A 20,625-nucleotide genomic window follows, 5' to 3' on the forward strand; every position below is an offset into this window, starting at 1 on the left:
AAAGGAACACAGAAAGGCATTTGTCTGGCTTCAGTGGACTTGGGCTGCAGGACATTCTCAAGGACCACAACAGGACTTCCCAGAGCCTTTAATATGGTAATAAGTGCTGGGAATCAGTTCTAAGAACATGGTACATTGTGCAGTGGTTCTCAAAGATACCATCTTTGTTTTGTTTCTGTTTTGCAGTTGTGTTTCTGTTTTTTGGAGGAACAACTTGTGAGTTGATGAAATTAGTATAGACTGAAATACACTCTGGAAAATGCTGACATTAGAAAATAGAGACATGTCTAGGATTGAAAGCATTTCAAAAATCTTTTCATCAAATATTTACTAAGTACTTAGATCACTGAGAAATGGTATCAGCCTCCACACCAGGCTGGTCTAAAATCCAGTGCCTCGTCATAACAGCAATAGTCCTAAACAGCCCAAACATGTCCATCAGTTTATGAAAAGACAGCAGGTGGTATTATCTATAGAATGGAATATTACTTAGTCACAAATAGGAATGACATACTAATACATGTTAAAACATGGATGAGCCTGAAAACACTGTATCAAGTGAAAGAACACAGAGACATAAGGCCACATATCATATGAACCCATTAATATGAGATGTCCAGAATAGGTAAATCCTCAAAGACAGGAAACAGACTAATGATTTCCAGGAACTAAGGACAGAGGAGAATGAGGAGTAGCTGCTATTGGATATTGGATTTCTTTTAGGGATGAGGAGAATGATCTCAAATTATATAGTGTTTTTTTTTTTTTTAAACAACCTGGTGACGATACTAAAAAGCACTGAATTAAACATTTTTAAAGGGCAATTTTTATAGTATGTGAATTTTATTTCAGCTAAAAACTCCAGGATCTCACCATACTAAGATCTCATCATCTTCCTCCCATTTTATAACAATCGAGAACAACACAACCATTTCTTGTCAACAATTATATTTAATGAAGATAGTAGCTGTTATTTACAGGAGATATACATACATACAATCCCTACACATTAAATGTAGCCTAATTTCCTAACAGGAAAAAATGTACTTGAAAATTACATTCTAAATAAAATAAATAAAAAGTAATTATTTGGCACAATATCTATTACGTAGCAAATAAATAACTATACCATTGATTGAATGAACTATTTACAATCTATTTGAAAGTGCAAAATAATTGCTGAAAATTAAGGTATTCATAATAACATTTAACTCCATAAAATATGTGTATTTTAATTAGTAATAATAATTAGCCAATAGTAAAGGTTTTTAATGCCCAGGAAAATATTTTAATTTTGAAAAATGTTTTGTGCATATTGTGCTCTTCTGAAATGTTATTTATTTTTTTTTTACGCTGGCAATTTTAAGAACCTTGGAGTTTCTTAGTGAAATTCTTAAGTATGTAATCCTGATTTGTAAGTTTAAAAAAGTTACATGTAAACATAAATATTATTCTATATGCCATCCAGAAATTACAGACCAGTCCTTCTTAAATTACACAATTGGCCATTATGTTATACAGTAATGTGGACCGGTTCAATCTCTTCAGAGGTAAGACTATGAAGAAGGACAAATACAATCTACACGGATCCTGCAAGCCTTCCAAAAACCTAATACTCCAAATTAAGATGTTAAGTTACAAATTAGCAAACGATATCACCACTGATGTAGCCCAACAAATCCCATTCATAGCTCATCTCAGCTTGTCAACACTCCCAGAAAAATGTCAGGGGCTTGATAATTCTCATGACAATGGTGTATTTCTACCACACTCTTCATGTGGCCTTATTTTAGGTTTCAGCAAAGAAGATGGCACAATTGGAAATGAAGTGGGGTGACTACGAAGTGGGCATTCCTAAGCTAGAGTGTGCAAGCTCTATGCAAGTCCAATAATGTCTTCTCTCGTTATGACGCTGGTAAGCTGAATGCAGCCCCGAGGTGTTTCAGGCTGTTTTTTGCTTGTTTTGTAGAATTCTCTAGTGACAATACAGTCAAGTGGTAGCATAAATGGCATTTTTGAAAGATTGCGGACTGGAGACAAACCACTGTTCTGGGCACTTTAAATGTCTACGGTCGGCGAGGCTCTAATCTGTGTGACATCTGTGATAAAGTTCTCTGGTTGTCAATCACATTTAATTGCCGTACATAACTCCGGACATCCTGATGGTTCTTATTAGCTTGAGCTGCATCAGGATCTGTTAAAAGAGAAAAGAGCAGACCTGGCGTTGTGATACATGCATACAAGATTCAGTTTTATTTTTTTCAACTATTTATTACATTTTTCATGGATTCCTAGTTTCATCAAGACCTTTCAACACACCACATTCATTGAAATGTTTCCACTTGGTTGTTCCCTTTGCTTCCTCCTATCCTTTTCTTCCCTCAAATCACCTATTTTGCTTATTGTCTTTGTACTGCATGGTTCTTAAATTTTAGATAGGTAGGTAGGTAGGTAGGTAGATAGATAGATAGAGAAAGAGACTGAGAGAACCAAGTGAAAGCGAAAGCATTGTCAGGTTACATTTTAAAATTGTTTCCTGGACCATTCTACTTGGTTTCACACTCTGAACTCTGCCCCCTTTCACTCAGATGAGGGCTAATGGCAAAAGACATGATTTTCATGAGTCCCTAACCAAACTGAAACAACTCAGTGAGACAAGTATGTCTCTTGCTTCTTGCACACAATGCCCAGCACTACTGCGCAGACTGCGTTCCTGGAGACAGCACCTACTTGGAAGAAAACCAACTTGGGGGCTGAAATGGTTTCTGCTAGTGCTATTTGATTCTCTAGTGCTATTTGTTCTGAAATCTCAGTTACTATTTAATTCTGGTCCACTCCCTCAAGCCCGAGAGCAATGGCTACCTGGAATTAAATGGCCTCCCTAAAGCCAGGCTGAAATAAGAGTCAAATGCCCATAGCAGGGATTAGAGATGACTAAGGAGGAGAGTGGTGAAAAGCACTGGAAAAGCAGGTCACATTGGAAGCGATGGTTCCGCACGGGAATTTACTACAAAGGTTACCAAATTTTCCTATTTTTCAGAATTGAGAAATCTAGATCACTTTCCAGGGAATTCTCCCAATTCAAAAATGGTGAATTATTTCAAAGTCAAAGGGAGGAGAATGTCCTGTTTAGAACCAACACTTCTGTGTGCCTATGCAACCTCCGTCCCATGGATCTCTGGCGTGGGCTCCATGAGCAAGGGTGTGGCCCAGCCGGACCAGCATTCTTCCTGCCACAGCACACGGCTTTCTGCAGTCCATTTGCCCTTCTTAGAGCCACACACCACCCCAAAGGCAATTATAATGCCATCTGCATAAGGGGTGGAGAGGAACACTGCAGGTCTGAGCACAGAAAAGGAGAAAGAAGATACAAAGGCCCCTGCTTGCTCTAAGAAGAAACTCATCAGTATAATTATCACATATAAATAATACCACAGTGTTTAATTTCCTTGCTTCTTACTGGCAGTGTACTCTACATGTACAATATACTGTAATTACATTGTACATATTCCCACAATGTTTATGAATCTATTCCTATAGCTTTATCTATAGATGTTGACTTCAGAGCTGAGCAGCTGTTGTTTACCAGCAGTTACTGATAACTTCAACAAATGCAATGAAGTTAAAAAAAATATATTAATACTGCCCCCCCCTTCCTCTCTAGGAGAAGATGTCAAAGAATGTAGAGTTTATTTCCAAAGAGGCTCACAAGGCAGGGCCTATCGTAGCATGGTTCTTTGGTTTTCGGACATCACCGAGAACCTTCTTCTCAAGGCTATGACCCTTTCAGGTACACCAAGTTTGGCATAGAATTTCAGGAATTTCCCAAAGGGCCATAGATTCCAAATCCCATTTATATATTCTCATAGTCACTGCTTTATGACCATGCCTTTATATACGTAGTAAATTACCAGATGAAAAGACACGGGCCAATTTAATTCTGGCAGAACTCACATAGGAATGGTTGATTAGGTTCGAGGCTCTTCTCACTTTAGAAAGAAGAGGGAGCACAATCATTTGAATCAATTTTTTTAAAGGTCTACTTGCTCCCAAAGCCAAGATTACTTTTCCTAGATGTTTTTCTTCCTGTACATTAAGAAAATGAACATGCAGCAGTTTTGGCATCCTCTGCTAGAAAACCTTTGCTTTGGGCCAGTCCAGTGCCAGGAAGGGCAAACCTAGCTCTGATTAATACAACGAGAAACTTTAGTCTCTTATCCCCGAGTTTATTGGAGGGGAAGGTACTGGTAGCTTAACAGTCATATTCCTGTCAAATTATCATGTTGACTTAATGAGCTAAATGTCTGCAAATGACTCATACAATGAAGTTTGCAAAAAACTTCACAGGGGCCACCCCCTCACTCTCCACCCAGCGAGGAAGCCAGAGCTCCATTCCCTACGCTAAGTCCCAGCCCAGAAAGAAACAGCACAGGTCTGGCATGAGGATCCAGTGCTGTGATGCAACACAGTCTTGAACATAAAAATGGCTATTTATTAGTAGTAATAACTTTATACGGAAGCACTGTATTATGCCAGCTATTGCACTATATGTTCAGGCTAAAAGAACACTGTAAATTCACCTGGGAATACTAGAAATAGAATATGCATTCCGGTTATGAGCCCTTTAACAAATGTGCTATATACACTTTAATGCATTCTCATTACACCCCAAGAGACAATAAATACTATCTTTCCAGTTTACAAACGACAGTTCTGAGTCATCGATGTGCATTTCTCAACATCAAGCAGTGAATCATAAAGAGAGTCGGTTTAAGGCAGAATTCGTTGGCAATTATTCCTTAGTTTTCTCTAGCCACACTGAAAAGAGCAAATTAATTCTCTTTAAATTCATTAACAGAACAATATTCCTATGGTTATTTTCTAGTTTTACAACCAAGGAAATATCTTCTAGTTTTACAACAAAGAAGTCTTTAAACTGAAGGCTCCTTTGCCATGGAATTCGTGGGGCAAAGTGTCTCAGAATCAATCATATGTTGTCCAGATTCCCGAAGTATCACCACAGGCTCATTAAAAAGGACTTAATCATCAAGATCCACACTGCAGCATGCAGTGACATTTAACTTACTGAAGGGTTGGCTCCTGTAGTATCTCACTGTTCGGGCAGTATTTGCAATCATGCGCTAAAAAGAACAAAGAAAAAAAAAAGAAAGACTGATATACAGAGTAAGCTTAGTGTATAACCCAAAAAGGAAAACAAACCATGATTTATTTGGCAATACTGAAAAGTGGCTCAACCTGAGAAGTTGATATCTGGAGGCAGCCGGCTGATAGTAGTATAACCTCGATTACTTGAAAGAGGCACCCACACTCACGTACACGGTGCATTTTCTCAGCTAGGGAATACTCAAGACAGAGCTCTAGCCTTACTGTTTACTTGTTCCTCAGGGCAAAAAGAGCAATCCATCCTTCCGGAGTATACCTTACTGCTTGGGATGGGTTTTCACCATTCTTTCTTGAGGTCACTGAATTTATAAGAGAATTTGGAACCAGCCTAGATTTGGGGAAGGGCTAGCTTGTCGAGTTCCTCACTATAATGAACAGGATTCAGGGATGAGGCATTAGATTATATTGATTTAACACTCTTAGTGAAACTATTCTACCTGTGCACAAAACCCGTCTGTCTAATCTTCCAGCAAAAGTGCATGTTTTCATGTTCATCTTAATTATTTGATTTTCTATTTTCCCTCTCCCCGTCTTCATCCTTCCTCCCTCCTACCCCTCCCCCTTTCCAGTTCTTCCTTTTTGATTGTGATGTTAACACAAGCACATTTTAGAAAATGAGAAAAATACAGAAAACGTTAAGAGTAAAGTGAAAATGAGGGCCTCCCTGGTGGTGCAATAGGTTAAAGTGCAGCACTATGAAGCTACTTGAAGTCACTGCAGCCTGAGTTTGATCCCCTGGCCGGAGGAGTGACCCATGTGGTGCAACAGACCTCCTTCTGTGCTGCTGCTCCCCTCAGCAGTGTGTTTCAGTCAGTCAGCCTGTTCTGTCCCCTCTCTGTCTCTGGTGAATCCTCTCACCCACCCCCTCTGGCCTGTACCCCAGTTCTGATATGCATAAATAAATACATCTTTAAAAAATAAAGTAAAAATCATTTGGAGCACCACTTCACACAGTAAATTCACTAAGATTTTGGTATATTTCTCTCTAATATTTAGAAGGTAACTATATAAAAGCATATTTTATTTCATTTTTTCCCACTAAAGTTTTTCTTTATTTTTAAATTTATACTGGAGTAACAGTTTGAAAGAGCCTATTTTTTAAAAAAACTGAAGTCATAGCTTGCATAAGTATTTTGTTTTGACTTGATTTTTTTTCACACTGCATCATGGCCACTTTCCATGTCATTCACATTTTAAACTATTAAAAAATGAGTATGTGTTCAATCCTCTAGATGAAAGACAATTTATCTTTTGTTAATTTCATCAACAAGTGAATTTCTTAATTTCAAGTTTTGGTTGCCATAATGAATCATAAGGGATTCTTTGGTAGTGAACTCCATTTAGTGAAAAACAAAAGAGGGAAATCTCAAGAACAGCAACCTGAGGAGAAACACCACCGGGACCTAACCTCTCTGGGCACACGTCAGCAGGGCACATGCTTCTTGGTCCTGATAGCTGGGCCCGCTGTCTCAGGGTGCCTTAGCTGTTCAGACTCCAAAGGGGACCCACAAAAACGGTGGGTTAATTCTAACACTTTGGTCACGAAGAGACTCCCCAATCTGATAGGCCCTGCTTTCTTCTTCCTCTCTTGGCTTGCCAACACATAGACAAGGACTTAGAGAAAGCTGTATAGCATTAAAAAAAAAAAAAAAAAAAAACTTCTTTGGCAGGAAAAATTCTTAGAAGAGTCAAAGCTTTACAAATACACACATGGGAACACTCACAATACCTCACTGAACACTACTACTCTGAGGAGTCTGGCAAGCATTCAGAGACACATGTCTGCAAGGAAGCTGTCTCACACACAAAGAGGCAATCGAAGAAGTTCGAACTTCACTTTCATAAAGGGCCTTAAAAGTCTGCATGTCTGTTGATCAGCATGAAAAATATATTACAAGCACCTCCAAGAAAATGTAACATACAATGTATAATTAGCCTCTGATATATGGAGCCCTGAAATAAACAGTAACTATGATAATTTTCCTGCTAATTTACTTTAAGTTGTTTTTTCACTTCTCTAAAGGCTTTGCATCCGAAGGGCACAAGTATATTCCATGTAGAATTATTGTAATTCTTCAGATATTGAATGGAGTGTAATTACCGAAAACCCTGGGAAATGCTGCCAGTGCGCCCCTCTGAAGAATAATAAAACAATTAGCAGGGGTCAGAAACCTCTTCCTATACCATTTTGTAGGGAGTAATTGTTCTGCTTTTTAGTTTTGAAAGCTAAAACATTTCATTCTGACTTCAGTTTAAGACTAGTCTTTACAGCTATACTCGGAGGCTTCATAATTTTTAGCTCATTATGTAGTTTAAAATGTGAGAACAATTGTTTAAATCAGTAATTTCCAGCTCTGGAGTTCATTCTACCTTTCTAAATCTTTGATTAATTTTAACAATGGTTTTAATTTTGACATATCCTTTTTAATTATACTCAAAGATAACTTCAGTTTAACTTGGAAATCCAGATTTGTCTTCGCAATGAGGTCCATTTTCCTTTTTGAGGCCTGCACACACACTGATGTGGTAAGATGTACACCCCAAGGAACAGCACATGAGCCCCACTGGCAATGCTGGCTGATGCATGGCTGCAGAATGCTTTTCTGAGACCAAAGCAGGGCTAACTTGTGATTTGAGGGCCCTCCCTGGCGGCACAGCGGGTTAAAGCACAGCACTAAGAAGCTAAAGCCACTTCCGCATAAATTCAATCCCCGCCTGCCCTGGAGATGACCACATGGCGTGGCAGACCTCTCCTGGCCCCCCGCTGCTCCCCTCGGCAGTTACTTCGTCAGTCGGCCTGTCCTGCCCCCCACTCTGTCTCTGGTGAATCCTCTCACTGCCCCTACACCTCAGGCCTGTACCCAGTTCTGTATGCGTAAATAAATAAATCTTTAAAAAACAAAACCAAAACAACAACAACAAAAAACCCTTGTGATTTGAACTCCACCCTCTTTTGCACCCATCAACACAGCAATATTTAATATGCTACTAACAACTATATGCAACTAGAAGACACTTTCCTGGGTGCTGAGACTTCAGAAGTCACCTTCTTCAACGGTCTCCAGGGTGTGCTCTGCCTTGTACAGCCTGCCTAGGAATGGTGGCTCCCATGTGTGATTGCATCCAGCAATGAGGCTTCAACTCCTCCAGAGAGAGCCCCTTCATCTTTAGACATTTCCGACTATCAGAAATTTTTCTCATTTTTGAGTCAAAGTCTTTTTCCCTTTGTGTTTCTCTCCACTTGCAAGTCTTTTCTTGTAGCCCCAATATACCAATTTCCTACATATTTTCAGACCACAAATCTTGGGTGTCTTCTGGACAGTCTCTAGTGTTGACCACATGAATCCCAGGGTGTGGAGGAATTATTATTTTCCTTTCTTGATGTGGATGATGCTACTCAGCTAAGTTTACAAATTTGAAAAAGTCACATTACTGACATCTGTTGAGTTAATAGTGAATTAAACCGCTTAGCCTATTTCACTGGGCTACTTATTATTATTATTATTATTATTTGAGCTGCCATTTGGTTTTAGCTTCCTTCTCTGAAGATGTGCAGTTGATTTCTTACACCAAAGTGGAGGATTTTGCATTTATCTCTCCATAAAGCCATTTAGTTAGAGCCTTTCTATTCTGCCACAGACTTAAGCCTCACATGTTATTTTTGATGGCAGATGGCAGATTATTCATTAATGTTCTCAGTTAACATTGGCAGAAACAAGGTTAAGGAGACATGGCTTTATTATCCAACTGCCACAGCAAGAATGAAGCCAAAAATTATGCCCTAGGCCTGGCAGTCCTGCTGGAGCAGGTTGGCCTGCATGGAGCAGGCCAGGCAACTTTCCTATAATGCCAGCCCAGTGGGAAAATACCTGATTACGCTGAAGCAGAGCTTCTCTTTTTTTTCTATTCCAGCAAACCTGAGGTTTATGACACTCCCATTAGCAACTGGCTTATTAAGTCAGTGATTTATAATTCAGGGGCAAATTCAGGAGAACACACTCCTTTAGCAGGGCTCTGAGGCAGCAAAGGTAGTCAGCGTGACCTCTCACCACCTGGGCTGACTCTGCCTACCTCTAGCCCCTGAGAATTGCTGCCCTAGTGCCTGCTCATCGAACTCTGCCCTCAAGGATTCTAACCAAGAAAACAGCTCCCAGTTAGAAGGCCAGGGTTTCCTTTGGGACCAACACTTCCAATTTCATGCAGTCACCATTTTTCTCAGGACTAATTCTCAGTATAGATCTTCAGAGCTTCATCGCAAATATTAATATTTTCATACAGTTCCTCACCTAACAGGCTGGAAGATAGAGCCAACCAAAAGTTGACGGAATTCCCTCAGGGCATGAACTCAGCGGTGGCTCAGAAAAAGAAAACAATGAGGTACCAGGTGAAGGACTCTATATAATGCCCGCATAAGTTATTTCTCCTTTTAGTTGAAAAGAGCATGACTCAGAAGGTGATGTGAATCCCAGGGCCTCAGCTGCAGAGTGACCAGCACAAAGACACAGACCAGAGGAAGTGACCAGCCTGGCATAGGCGAGAGGACCTGAAGTGACAGCCCCAAGCAATTTATTTTAAGGTCTGTGGCAAGGAATCAATGTCAGAGGGGCTTCTTCAGAGAGGCTGGGGTCTGGGCACCCTGCCCTCAGGAGTGGACTGGCCAAGTTATCTCCTCTCCTAACAAGAAGCAGCGATCACCTACCAGTACTTTCTAGCTGTGTCCAGCTTGCATGGCCTGCTCTGTCTTGACTCCTGCCTTCTGGTCCAAGCTCTCCTATTGCCCAAGAGGGGCAGATTTTAGGTCTATTTCAGACCAGCACGTCCTCCAGGCAGTGTTCCGTTGTGCTGCTGGATGCTCACGGCCTTCCTCTCACAGACAGCTGTCCAGGGGTCTTCCCCTTCTGAGGTTGTGCTGGCTCCACCCAGGGTCCCCTGAGGAGCTGCTCTGGTGTTTCAGGCCTCTCCTAAATGCCTGCACTGGTCTCTCTGCCCTTCCTGCTCCTGCCCTGTGAGACCTTTGCCATCCTGGTTCTTAGCACTTGTCAGATTTTTGTACCTCTTCTGCCCCTACTGATTTAACTGCTTTCATTCAAATGCCTATCAAATACAGGATCTCAGTCCTTGCTTAGAAGTGTAAAGCCACATTTCTATCACCTGGTTATTTCATTTAGACTCTTAGATATTAGGAAAAGATTTTTTCACCACAATAAAGTCTAGCATTATATAGTCACTCACCTACAAAGATGGAGCCCATGATAGCAACCAAGTGGAATTAAGTGCATAGTCAGAGGCAGTTAAAAGACAAACATCCCAGGAGCTGAGTCAGCCTTCTCTATAAGCATTATTGGGGACAAGTCCCAGCTCCTAAGTCTAGCTCTTCAACATCCAAGAGATGTGTGACATATGTGCACATACATATAACAGATATGATACCCATGGTGTATGACACCTTTGATGGGTATGACCATGTGTCCAGACACATGCAGGTCTCTGACTGCGTTCAGGGAAGGACATGCACAGCTGTCACCCGGGGAGGGCAGAGGGGAGACAGAGTAATGACCAGTTGGAACACAAGGCTAAGGGTGTCATCTTGTCTGAAGTATCAGTACTGCAAAATGTCCCCATGCTTGGGACAATGAGTATAATGCAATTTTATAATAAAATAGGAAGCATATTTAGATTAAATCTTATGCAAAATCTTAACAACTGCAGTGTACTGTCCTATCTTACGAAGCCCAACAGTGGAATATGATTGGGTTATTCTTTTACTCAAAAATATTTAGTATTTACTTAGTGCCAGACACTTCTATGGCCACTGGAGAAACCTCAGTGGGCAAAGTAGATGAGTACTCGGGCTAGGACATTTACATTTATATTCTAGTGGGGAAGACAGACAATGAAGAGGTAAATAGAGAAGATCATTTCAGATCGAGAAAGCTGCTATCAAGGCAAGCTTATTTTCTGGAGAGCACTTGGTTTTAAGGATAGAAAGATGTTTGAAGGATGGTCAGGGAACACCACTCAGAGGAGGGGACACATGAGCTGAGAACAGAATGAGAAGGAGCTAGACAGGTAAAAATTAGGGGAAAGACGATTTCAGGCAAAGGTAACAGCTAATGCAAAGGCCCTGAGGCAGACAGTTAAAGAAAAGGAAGACAAGTTCAGCAACTCAAACTGGAACAGAGATAACAGGGAGGCAAGGCTGGCCAGGTGCTCAGGGTAACAAGTCTGGATTTGATTATACTATGCTGTCGTATTTATTATGGTTTTGTTTTCCTCTGATCCAGCTCCACAAAATTACCTCTCCACACTTTGCTTTCTGACATCTCTAGCGTGAGCTAGTTTTTAGATCTTCTGTTGATGTTTAATATTTCACATATTTATGGTTTATCTTCTCAACTGAATACTAATGGTCAAGAAATATATTTTTGATTTCAATTTCCAGTGAAACTCTTTGATTGTGCAGTCTACACATCTACACATGCTGCATTGCTGTGAAACATGCCCTTTAGAAAACCTGCACTTAACCTAGTTTATAAATTCTAGATGAGGGCGGGAACTTTCAAAATGCTCTTGCAGACTTCTGTTTGATTGGAAAGGTCTGGAAATTGGGTGGATTTAGCAACAAGATTTGCACTTGGAAACTGCTTTTTCCCCATAGCTTGAGTTAACAATCCAGTACGCTCCATGAGTCTTAGTCTTGTAATAATATTGTTGGTGATAGAAGACATATTGTTGCTAATTATGTAATGACATGACTAGTGATAAAAAATAAGGGGATTGAAAACATTTCTCTTTCTTAATAAATTAGCTTCTGTTAGTGTTTCCAGAATTATAGAAGCTTGCCCCATGCTTCTCATTCCAAATAAAAAGACTATCTTAAAAATAATATTCGTAAATAAACCACGCCTAAATATGGTAATGTCTGAAATAGAACCAACCTCCTAATACAGTAGCAACTGTGGCACCGGCATGTTTTATGCAGCCTGGGATAGTGGCAGTGGGCCAGCATATTATCCTCTAATCCACTGCTAGTCTACCTCCTAAATGTTATAAATATTCATGTATGCCACAGAAAGCTACAAAGGGCTTTATTCAAACATTTTTTTGAATACTCCTTTATGCTCCCCCCAAATGAAAGAATGTCTGCTTTTTTGAAAATTTTGCATAAGGCTCAGAGTGTGAATTCTCTTTTGTCCATACTCATAAATCCTGAAAACCAATATGCAACGAATGCTCTAATCCTCATTTCCTACCTCAAGGGTGAAGAGGTTCAAAATAAAAGTACTTAGGTTTGGCACAGTGGTTTGCTCTGACTATGTAATGCTGACACCAAGAAGAGGCATCTGTGCCCCTGGCTACCCTGGTGAATTCTGCCCTTGGCAGGGGCTCCTTCTGGGGATACAACCAAGAGGCCCCAGAAAAGCTGCCAGCTCTGCTCACCACCTTGGCCTTGCTGGTGAGCGACTGAAAAGAGCTGAGAGGAAGACGTATCCTCCCCTCATGAAACACAGCACTACTGCTGTGGGAGTGGGAATCCCAAGGGGCAGGTGTGGAGGCAGAGGGCAGGCTGGAGGAAAGTATGGGAATATGGCATCAAGGGCCAGGTTGGTCAAAGTCAGGCTTAGAAAATATGAGCAAAACTTTCTGAACGTCTCTTTCTTTTCCCAGTAACATCTAACTCATGGAAGGACATCTGTGAGCTACAGTCTGTCATGATACGGCTTATCAAATGAAATACAGCTGTGCTCACTGGAGCAGAGCTGACAGTACTCCTGTAGCTCTACCATGCCCTTCTCTTTCACAGTCATAGAACCACGAGCCTTAGTGGGCCCAGGGAACCCTCCAAAAAGGGTTTCCTATCCTAACTTTTCTTTCATGTGACTAAGTTTCAGTCCATTGGTGAGTGCAACTCCAGGGCACAGTCCTAACAGGAAAAAGTATGTCTTCACCTTTTCCCTACCCCATTCCCTCTGGCTGGAATGGGGACATGGCGGTCTGCCATCTTGGACCATGAGGATGGTGACGTGTCAGGAGAGGGGAAGCCTGGAACTTTGGTTACTGCCCGGAGTGGAGCTACCAATTCACGTGGACTTTCAAAATATGACAGAAATAAACTTTCCTTGCTTGTCATTTTTTTTTAAAGATTTATTTATTTATACATACAGAACTGGGGTACAGGCCAGAGGTACAGGGGAGGTGAGAGGCTTCACCAGAGACAGAGTGGGGAGCAGAACAGGCAGATCGACGAAGTACACTGCTGAGTGGAGCAGCAGGCGGGTCAGGAGAGGTCTGCCACACCATGTGGTCACCTCCGGGGCAGGCGGGAATCGAACTCATGGGGAAGTGGCTTTAGATTCTCAGTGCAGTGCTTTAACCCACTGAGCCACCAGGGAGGGCCGCTTAAGTCATTTTTTTTTTTTTTGATCTTTCTATTTTTTTTTATTTTTTTTATTAAAAAGTTTATTTTTACATCATTTTTCACATTTTTTTTTTCATCTCAATTGTAATCCCCACGGGTTTCCCATCACCAAATCACCCCGCTTAAGTCATTTTTAAGTAAGGTTTCTACTACTGCATCTGAACTACTATCTTAACCACTCAGTTGCTTTGAAGCAAAAGTAAACTCTTTCTGAGAGCAAGGTGCAGGGACCTCTACTTAATGCAAGGCATGTAAGAATCGATCCTGGTGGGACAGAAGCTGTGGAAGGGGGACTCTGAGCTCCACTGAGTATAATTCTTTTTTTTTTTTTTTAAAGATTTATTTATGCTTACAGAACTGGGGTACAGAAGTGTGGTGGGTGAGAGGATTCACCAGAGACAGAGCGGGGAGCAGAACAAGCAGACTGACAAAGTACACCACTGAGGGGCGCAGTGGTTGTGTCAGAAGAGGTCTGCCATGCCATGTGGGTCGGCTCCTTGGCCAGGGATCGAACTCGTGCTGCAGTGGCTTCAGAGAGCTTCATAATGTGGTGTTTAACCCATTGTGCCACTGGGGAGAGCCCTCCACTGAGTATGATTTTGACTTTTCCATTGCAGACATCAAGATTTAGAAACCTGGTTAAACAACTTTCATCCTCCTTGACAGATAACTTTGCTATTCTTGTTTGCTTTGTTTAATTTTAATGATCAAACATTCTCTTTAGGAAACCCCAATTGATATGCCTCTATGCACAAGTATACTTTATAGCCAAGTGGTTGACTTAGCCACTCCCCCCGCCATCTGAATATCTGCCTGAGTAATCCAGAAGGTTTTTTTCTTAAACCTATTTGCTAAGTCTTTCATTTCTGAGAAACAGGCTTTCTTTTGAAAGACAGCAAAATATGTTTAATTCTCCATACTAATATGTGAAAAAGTATATTTTCTACTTTGATCAAAGAATTATTAAACTGAGACACTAATAATGATGCCCACACCCTGTGGAGGAGAAGATTGCTGAGAAAGAATTTGACCCCTAGTATAGAGTGTCTTTGAGGAGTAGACTCATGTGCTGTTTCCTAAGAAGCTTAGGACATGCGAATCTACTGCCAGCAATCACTGTGCCCACTCACCAACCTGCACTTTGCAATAAGCTCATTCCCAAAGTGGAATGGTGTGATCTTTATAGGATCACTGAGGGGCGATTCAGATTCTCCTAGAATCATCCATGATAGCTTGATTTCAAGACAAAATTACAACAGTTTTCTGATAAGAATTCCATGGTTTACAGGAAAACTTCAATATTATACCCATAATCCCCGAAAGGTAGACGTTGCAGCCTAAACTGCACCTCCTCTTGAGGAAAGGGACTCAGCGAAGCGAAGGGACAGCTACAACATGATGAAGCTGAGAACTGGGCCTCATGTCTCCTGGGGCCCAAGCCCCAGGCTTGTCTGAGAGTGCCACCTTGCCACTGTAAGCCATAACCCTGCACAGATGCTTACCCATACAGAGACAGCACTGTGAGATTGCTGAGAAAGAATCCACCCAGCCACAGCCTGGGGATTTAGAAGACAATGGAGCATTCCACTAACATGCCCTATGTAGCTAAAGAAAGGTTTTGGCATGACCTGCTTTATTGCTTCATAGGTGATAAGAAAATAAAGTGCAAAGTAATGTCAATAACACAGCTTTTGGGTGGGGGTGGGGGAAAGGAGAGTGTTCTGGAAAATACTGACTGTGTGCCAGCTCTACATCTGTTGTTAAAACAAATTTTTTTGTGGTTATGAAGATTTTCAAGTTCCCTCTGTGAACCTGGATGAACTTCATTGGAATAAGCATCATACATTTAGACTAATACTCCACAATAAAGATCTGCAATGCAGTTGACTTTTACCTACATGCACTCAAGTCAGACTCAGCAGATAAATATTTCAAAGGCATCCTGCTGCAGTCTAGGGCCACAAACCCAACAACAAAACACCAATATGGAAGTTACTCTGGAACATCCATGCATTTTAGCAACAGGCAGCCAGAGAGTACACACACACACACAATAAAAGCTTGAGGCTGCTGTGAGCTGCAGCACAAATAGTATTCAGTATCACAAAAGAGAACTGACAGAATAAAACAGGTAGCCAATTTGAACCAAATATTTCAAAACTCCTTTATGTGTAACTACCTTTTTTAACATGGCAGCACCTGTGGAAATTATTTCCTTTATTAGTACAAATGCAAATTTTATTTAAAAAAAATTGAGGTTCGAGTTATAATACTATACATACCATTTTTTCAAAGTTTACTAGATTGTCAATGAATGTCTTGTTCCCCTCATGAGTAAATGTCATATCTGCAAAGAAATAAAAGTCACATTCTAATCACTAACAGAAATATGTCATACTAAGAAAGCACAATAGCACCATTAGATTATGCTGGAAGATTTGCATAACACTGCAGTTGAAAAAAGCTGATAATAGTTCCTTTCATATTAGGTGTTTAACTTTCTAAAGCACTTTACTTGAGATTAGTAAAATTTCCAAAGCAAGTCTCTGTTTCACTATCAAGTCTTCCAAATCATGGATTCCTGTTCCTGCAATAATCTTCCCACCCTTTCCGAAAAGTCAGAACTGGGAGGAGTCTACGACATAGGTGGAAGGATGGATTATTCTTCCCAAAGACAACAGTCTGATTGGGTACTTGCTCATTTTCTTCCAGACATACTCATCACTTGCTTGGACTGCACATTTTCTTCGAATTACCTTTAATGAGCAAAGGCATGAAGGGGATGAGTGGAGGCTCCAGCTTGGCCACCGTCAGCCTGTAGGTCCTGTGGTTTCTTGAAGGATCCTTTAGAGAAACAAAGAGGTGCCAGTCAACGGCCAGTGATCTACACTACTTCCTCCCCCTCCCAGCATACCCAGCCTTGTCATCCACAACCCAGTAGTTTTGAATCAAACAGAGCTACAAAAGACAGGTAGACTTAGTCAAACAAACCGAGTCACGCTTCAAGACAGTTTCAAATATGAGTGAAATAATTTGACTTTTGTTATTTTGTTTTGCTTGAAAGGGAGTTTTCCCTCCAGGAAGCGGAAGGCACCGAGAGCTACTTCAAAGCGGATAGAATATCCCGGATGTTGCAAGTCCGCTTTTCCTGAAGCCACACCTCCTCGCTGCGTAGCACAGCCCATCTTGGCGTGCCCTCCTGGACACCTTCCCCTCACTCCTGTCAAGCCCCACTCACTCCTTTTTTGTCTTTAACACCTCCCTGCCAATGGGGAAAAATAATTTTGGCAAGCCGAGGGAAATGCAACTTCCAGCCCATAGCCAACCTGTGTTAGACGGGAAGGACCCTATTACACTGCTTTTCTTAGTTACACAAATTGACCTTATGTGGGACATAAGTCCTCTTTAAGTTAGTTCCTGAGGGTGCCATTCATTAGTCAGACATGCTTGTTTTAGCAGCACTAAAACGGGATCATAAACTCCTTAAAGTCATACAAGGACAGATAAAATTTCTGAAATGAGAACTTCAATTCAGCTAATCAGAAATTGGATTAATGCAGACAGTGAACAGAATAAAGAAGCCACTGCCACTTACCATTAAACTTTCAAACTCCGCATAGAACTTCTTGAACTTGCTTGGCAGTTTCTGTTAATGAAATGGAAATGCCACATGCGGATGTCAGATTCGATATCTAGATATGTGTCATGTGGTACCCTTTTAGGGGAAATGTATTTCTTTTGGCTCTTAATCAAACATCTCTGAGACAGGCCAGGCTGTAATCTTTCTTGTCATTTGAGGAAAATCTTCTGGAATATAGAAAACTTGCCTTTTTTAAAGACTTAACCTAGTTGAACCAAAAGTAACTACAGATGCTTGGTCTTTTTAATAAAAATTTTCTGAAATGGATTATTCATGGAATGGACTGCTTCCCTGGATTACAAGTAGTTTGGAAGCAAGCCCCCCTCTCTCTTTAAGCTCTGTGATGGCCACAATTAGAAATTTAGAAAAAAGAATATAGCCCATGCTTTTCTACACTGGGTATTTCTCCCACATGATTGCTCTGCCCTGCTATATTACACAAAATGAGTTCTACCAATATAGAATTTTCTCATGATCATATTCTGATTCAGCCCCACTGATGAGATCCATATATTGACAATGGTAGGACAATATTAAAACATTTTTGATCATTTTGCATAGGTCCTGAGCTTTTAGTAAAGCTGAACTTTTCTCTCCAGACAGGGCCACTCTGACACAGAGCAGAATCATGTGTTTCCTTGCAAAGACTGGAAGGGCTCCAGGAACCCCCAACTCAGCTCTGCTTCTCACAGGAAGTCAGAACAATGGATTCACCAAGGAGGTAGCTCTGATTCACAGAAAAGTTCCTCTCTTCTCTCTCGCATATCAGGATAAGTTTATATTATTTCTATTTACTTATCTGTAAAAAAACCTTTTAATTTTAGGAACTAGTCTTCTAATGTCCTTCCAAATAATTTTCTAGTACCTACTTGCATGTTAAGTTTTAGGGAAACCTGATAATCTTACAGAAGGAATGTTCAGAGGCACCAAAGCTGGCAAGGGCATCAAGGACCTCATTGCAGGAGGAATAGCTATATCAGCATGTTAGGTAATAACTTTCCATGAACATAGGCCACTATTGAAATTAGGACTGAATTATATTTAGTTAGACCTGTCACTCTAGGTCTCTTTCTTTTCTTTGCTGGATTTTGGGTCAAAGGCAGGAGGGCACGTTAATCAAAATTTTAATGGGTCTTAATACTATTATCCATCTATACCTCATTTTCATGGCAGTGGTTCTCATCTGAGCACCATCTCACCTGTCCCCCCACCCCCCAGGGAATATTTGCAATGCCTGCAGGCATATTTGGCTGTCACAGCTAGGGTGGGGTGAAATGGATGGAGTGAGAAGTTAGTAGAGACCAGGGCTTCCGCCCAGCCTCTTGCCTTGCACAGGACAGTCAACCACATCCACCCGTTAGCCTGCCCCAAGTAGCAATATTGCCTAACCCAGAAACTATGCTCTAGGCTATTACTCCCATTTGCTTGATCTCAGATTAGTCTTCCCCTCTGCATTGGATCTCTCCTTTTGTCCTGTGCTTTAACTATATTTTGTTTGGTTCTTCGCCAGTTTCACAGACTGACTCCGGCCCCTCCCTGCACGGGCAGCTGATGGAGCTGTGTGCAAGGCCACTGGGAGGCTGGTGGGGGCAAAAGGAAGAAGAGAAGCCAAAACCAAAAATGCTTCTGAATGAAAATTCTCCCTATAGGGCAGTAAAATCATATGTCACCTTAAAAAAAAAAAGGTTATAAATGACAAAAGTTTAATCTGCTCTTTTCAGCAACATATGAGGTGAAAACAGAAGCTCACAGAGGATGGACTTCAATTCCCAGTGAAACTGAACGATGGGATCATTCACTCTCTCTCTTTACTGCTTGTATCCCAAGCAGAAGACTCATTTTCTCTCCTGATGAGGGAAGAGGACTCCAACAGTGTTTCCCACGTGCCATAGCCTTCCTGGTAATGGGGTTCCTATGCCTGGACTTCCTGGATTCAAATGGGTCTTGGAATCTTCTTTGATTTTCCCAACCAACTCATTTGGGCTGAGGGCCAGGGCCATGAGAAGCTAGCTGGGAGCAGGCTGGGGAGAACAGACTACAGGGGAGGGAACACTAGGGTCTCCAGGCCCTCCGAGGGCCTAGGGCTGTAAGACGAGCCTGCATTGGGTTTCACTGCTCAGTCACTGGCTGCACTAACTCTGCGCTTTTACTAGCTGCAAGATGATACAGCTGCGTGGCACGCAGGCCTCCCCACTTCCTTCATTCCTATATTCAGGGGATGAGCTGCTCTGTGCTGCATCTGCCTGGAATTTTAAGAGAAATCCAAGACAGGAGGACTTGTGAGGACCTGCCCTATAAACAATGGAAACATTTAGGAGGGACTGAGAAAGAAATCAGTTTCAAAAGGAAAGTAAGAAAGGAAGAGGTTTCAAGGAAAACACTTGGAGATGCAAACAGCTGTCTTTAAGCACCATTGCTAATTAAGTCTGTTGACTTCTCCTTGCTCTCTTTTTGTGTTCCACTTACACATACATTTTTATTTTTAGCAAGAGTCTATTTTTGTGTGCATGTTCTATTAGAGATTAGTATTTCTTCGACGATATACCACACGTAAAGGCGTCAGGCACATTTCTGATTACTTAGCTAATGAAGAAAGAAGACGGTCTCTAACACAAATAACCAGCCACCAACAAACCGCTAATGATATTTACTATAGACATTCACAACACACCTGCATAACTTTGGCCCCAAGCTGAATATGAGCCAACAGTTGTTCCTCTGTTCAGAGAGGTCTGCCAGGCAGTTAAGAGATACGTAGCATTCAGCTGGGCCAAACAGTTGGCCTTCTGGCTAATTCTCTGAGAAGCAAAATGACTTCTTGGACAAAAATGGATCTTCTGTTCTTGCTTAATTATAGATTAGGTTTATTGAAAAAGCAATAAGCAGACATTCCAAAGAACAATAGCATCTATGAGCAAAAGCTTTGAAGTCATTCAAGCAATGCTGCTGATTCCTGATACATCTAGGAAATGCCTTATTATTATTTACATTGCATACCACTAGCGAGTCCCCTTCACACCTCCTGTCCTCCACACACAAAAGGACAGTATCTTTTAAAATTCACACTCGGAAGCAACTAGAAAAAGGTGGCAGGTCACCTCCGTCAAAGTGCCCCACCTTTCCCATTGTTATATGAATGTGAGTGATATTTCTATTAAAAAGCCTGCTGGTGAGCCTATGTTTTTATTCTTCAGGCAAAAGTCACAGCTGGATCTCAGCTAAGCTTACCTCCCACGTTAGTGCCAAGCGGCTCACAGCGACATTACTTAGTCCCATGACGATGGCAAAAAAGGAATTCAGATTTTTGTACTCCTTACAGCTGAAACACAAGAGGCACATGTTTGAGTAAAAGGCTACTTTTGAGTGAGATTTAAAAAAAAAA

At 41.2% G+C, this 20,625-nt stretch overlaps 1 protein-coding gene across 6 annotated transcripts in view; it reads right to left on the reverse strand.

Annotated features, from left to right (window-relative positions):
• Positions 1 to 825: 825 nt before the first annotated feature.
• RAPGEF4 (Rap guanine nucleotide exchange factor (GEF) 4) overlaps positions 826 to 20,625 on the reverse strand; it is a 228,259-nt gene continuing 208,459 nt past the window's right edge. For 3 of the 6 annotated variants that reach the window (XM_004674534.2, XM_012726839.1, XM_012726835.1), the window contains 6 exons: positions 20,472 to 20,562; positions 17,199 to 17,249; positions 16,360 to 16,447; positions 15,886 to 15,950; positions 5,087 to 5,141; positions 826 to 2,194 (listed from right to left, as the gene is read on the reverse strand). In XM_004674534.2, the coding sequence (XP_004674591.1) occupies positions 2,067 to 2,194; positions 5,087 to 5,141; positions 15,886 to 15,950; positions 16,360 to 16,447; positions 17,199 to 17,249; positions 20,472 to 20,562 (478 nt within the window). In that variant the 3' untranslated portion in view covers positions 826 to 2,066. The remainder of the gene's footprint in view (positions 2,195 to 5,086; positions 5,142 to 15,885; positions 15,951 to 16,359; positions 16,448 to 17,198; positions 17,250 to 20,471; positions 20,563 to 20,625) is intronic. The other 3 variants (XM_004674531.2, XM_004674533.2, XM_004674532.2) reach the window with 1 other exon arrangement.

The sequence above is a fragment of the Condylura cristata genome, unplaced genomic scaffold (genome assembly GCF_000260355.1).
Source record: "Condylura cristata isolate star-nosed mole 26May11 unplaced genomic scaffold, ConCri1.0 scaffold00002, whole genome shotgun sequence".
NCBI lineage: Eukaryota > Metazoa > Chordata > Mammalia > Eulipotyphla > Talpidae > Condylura > Condylura cristata.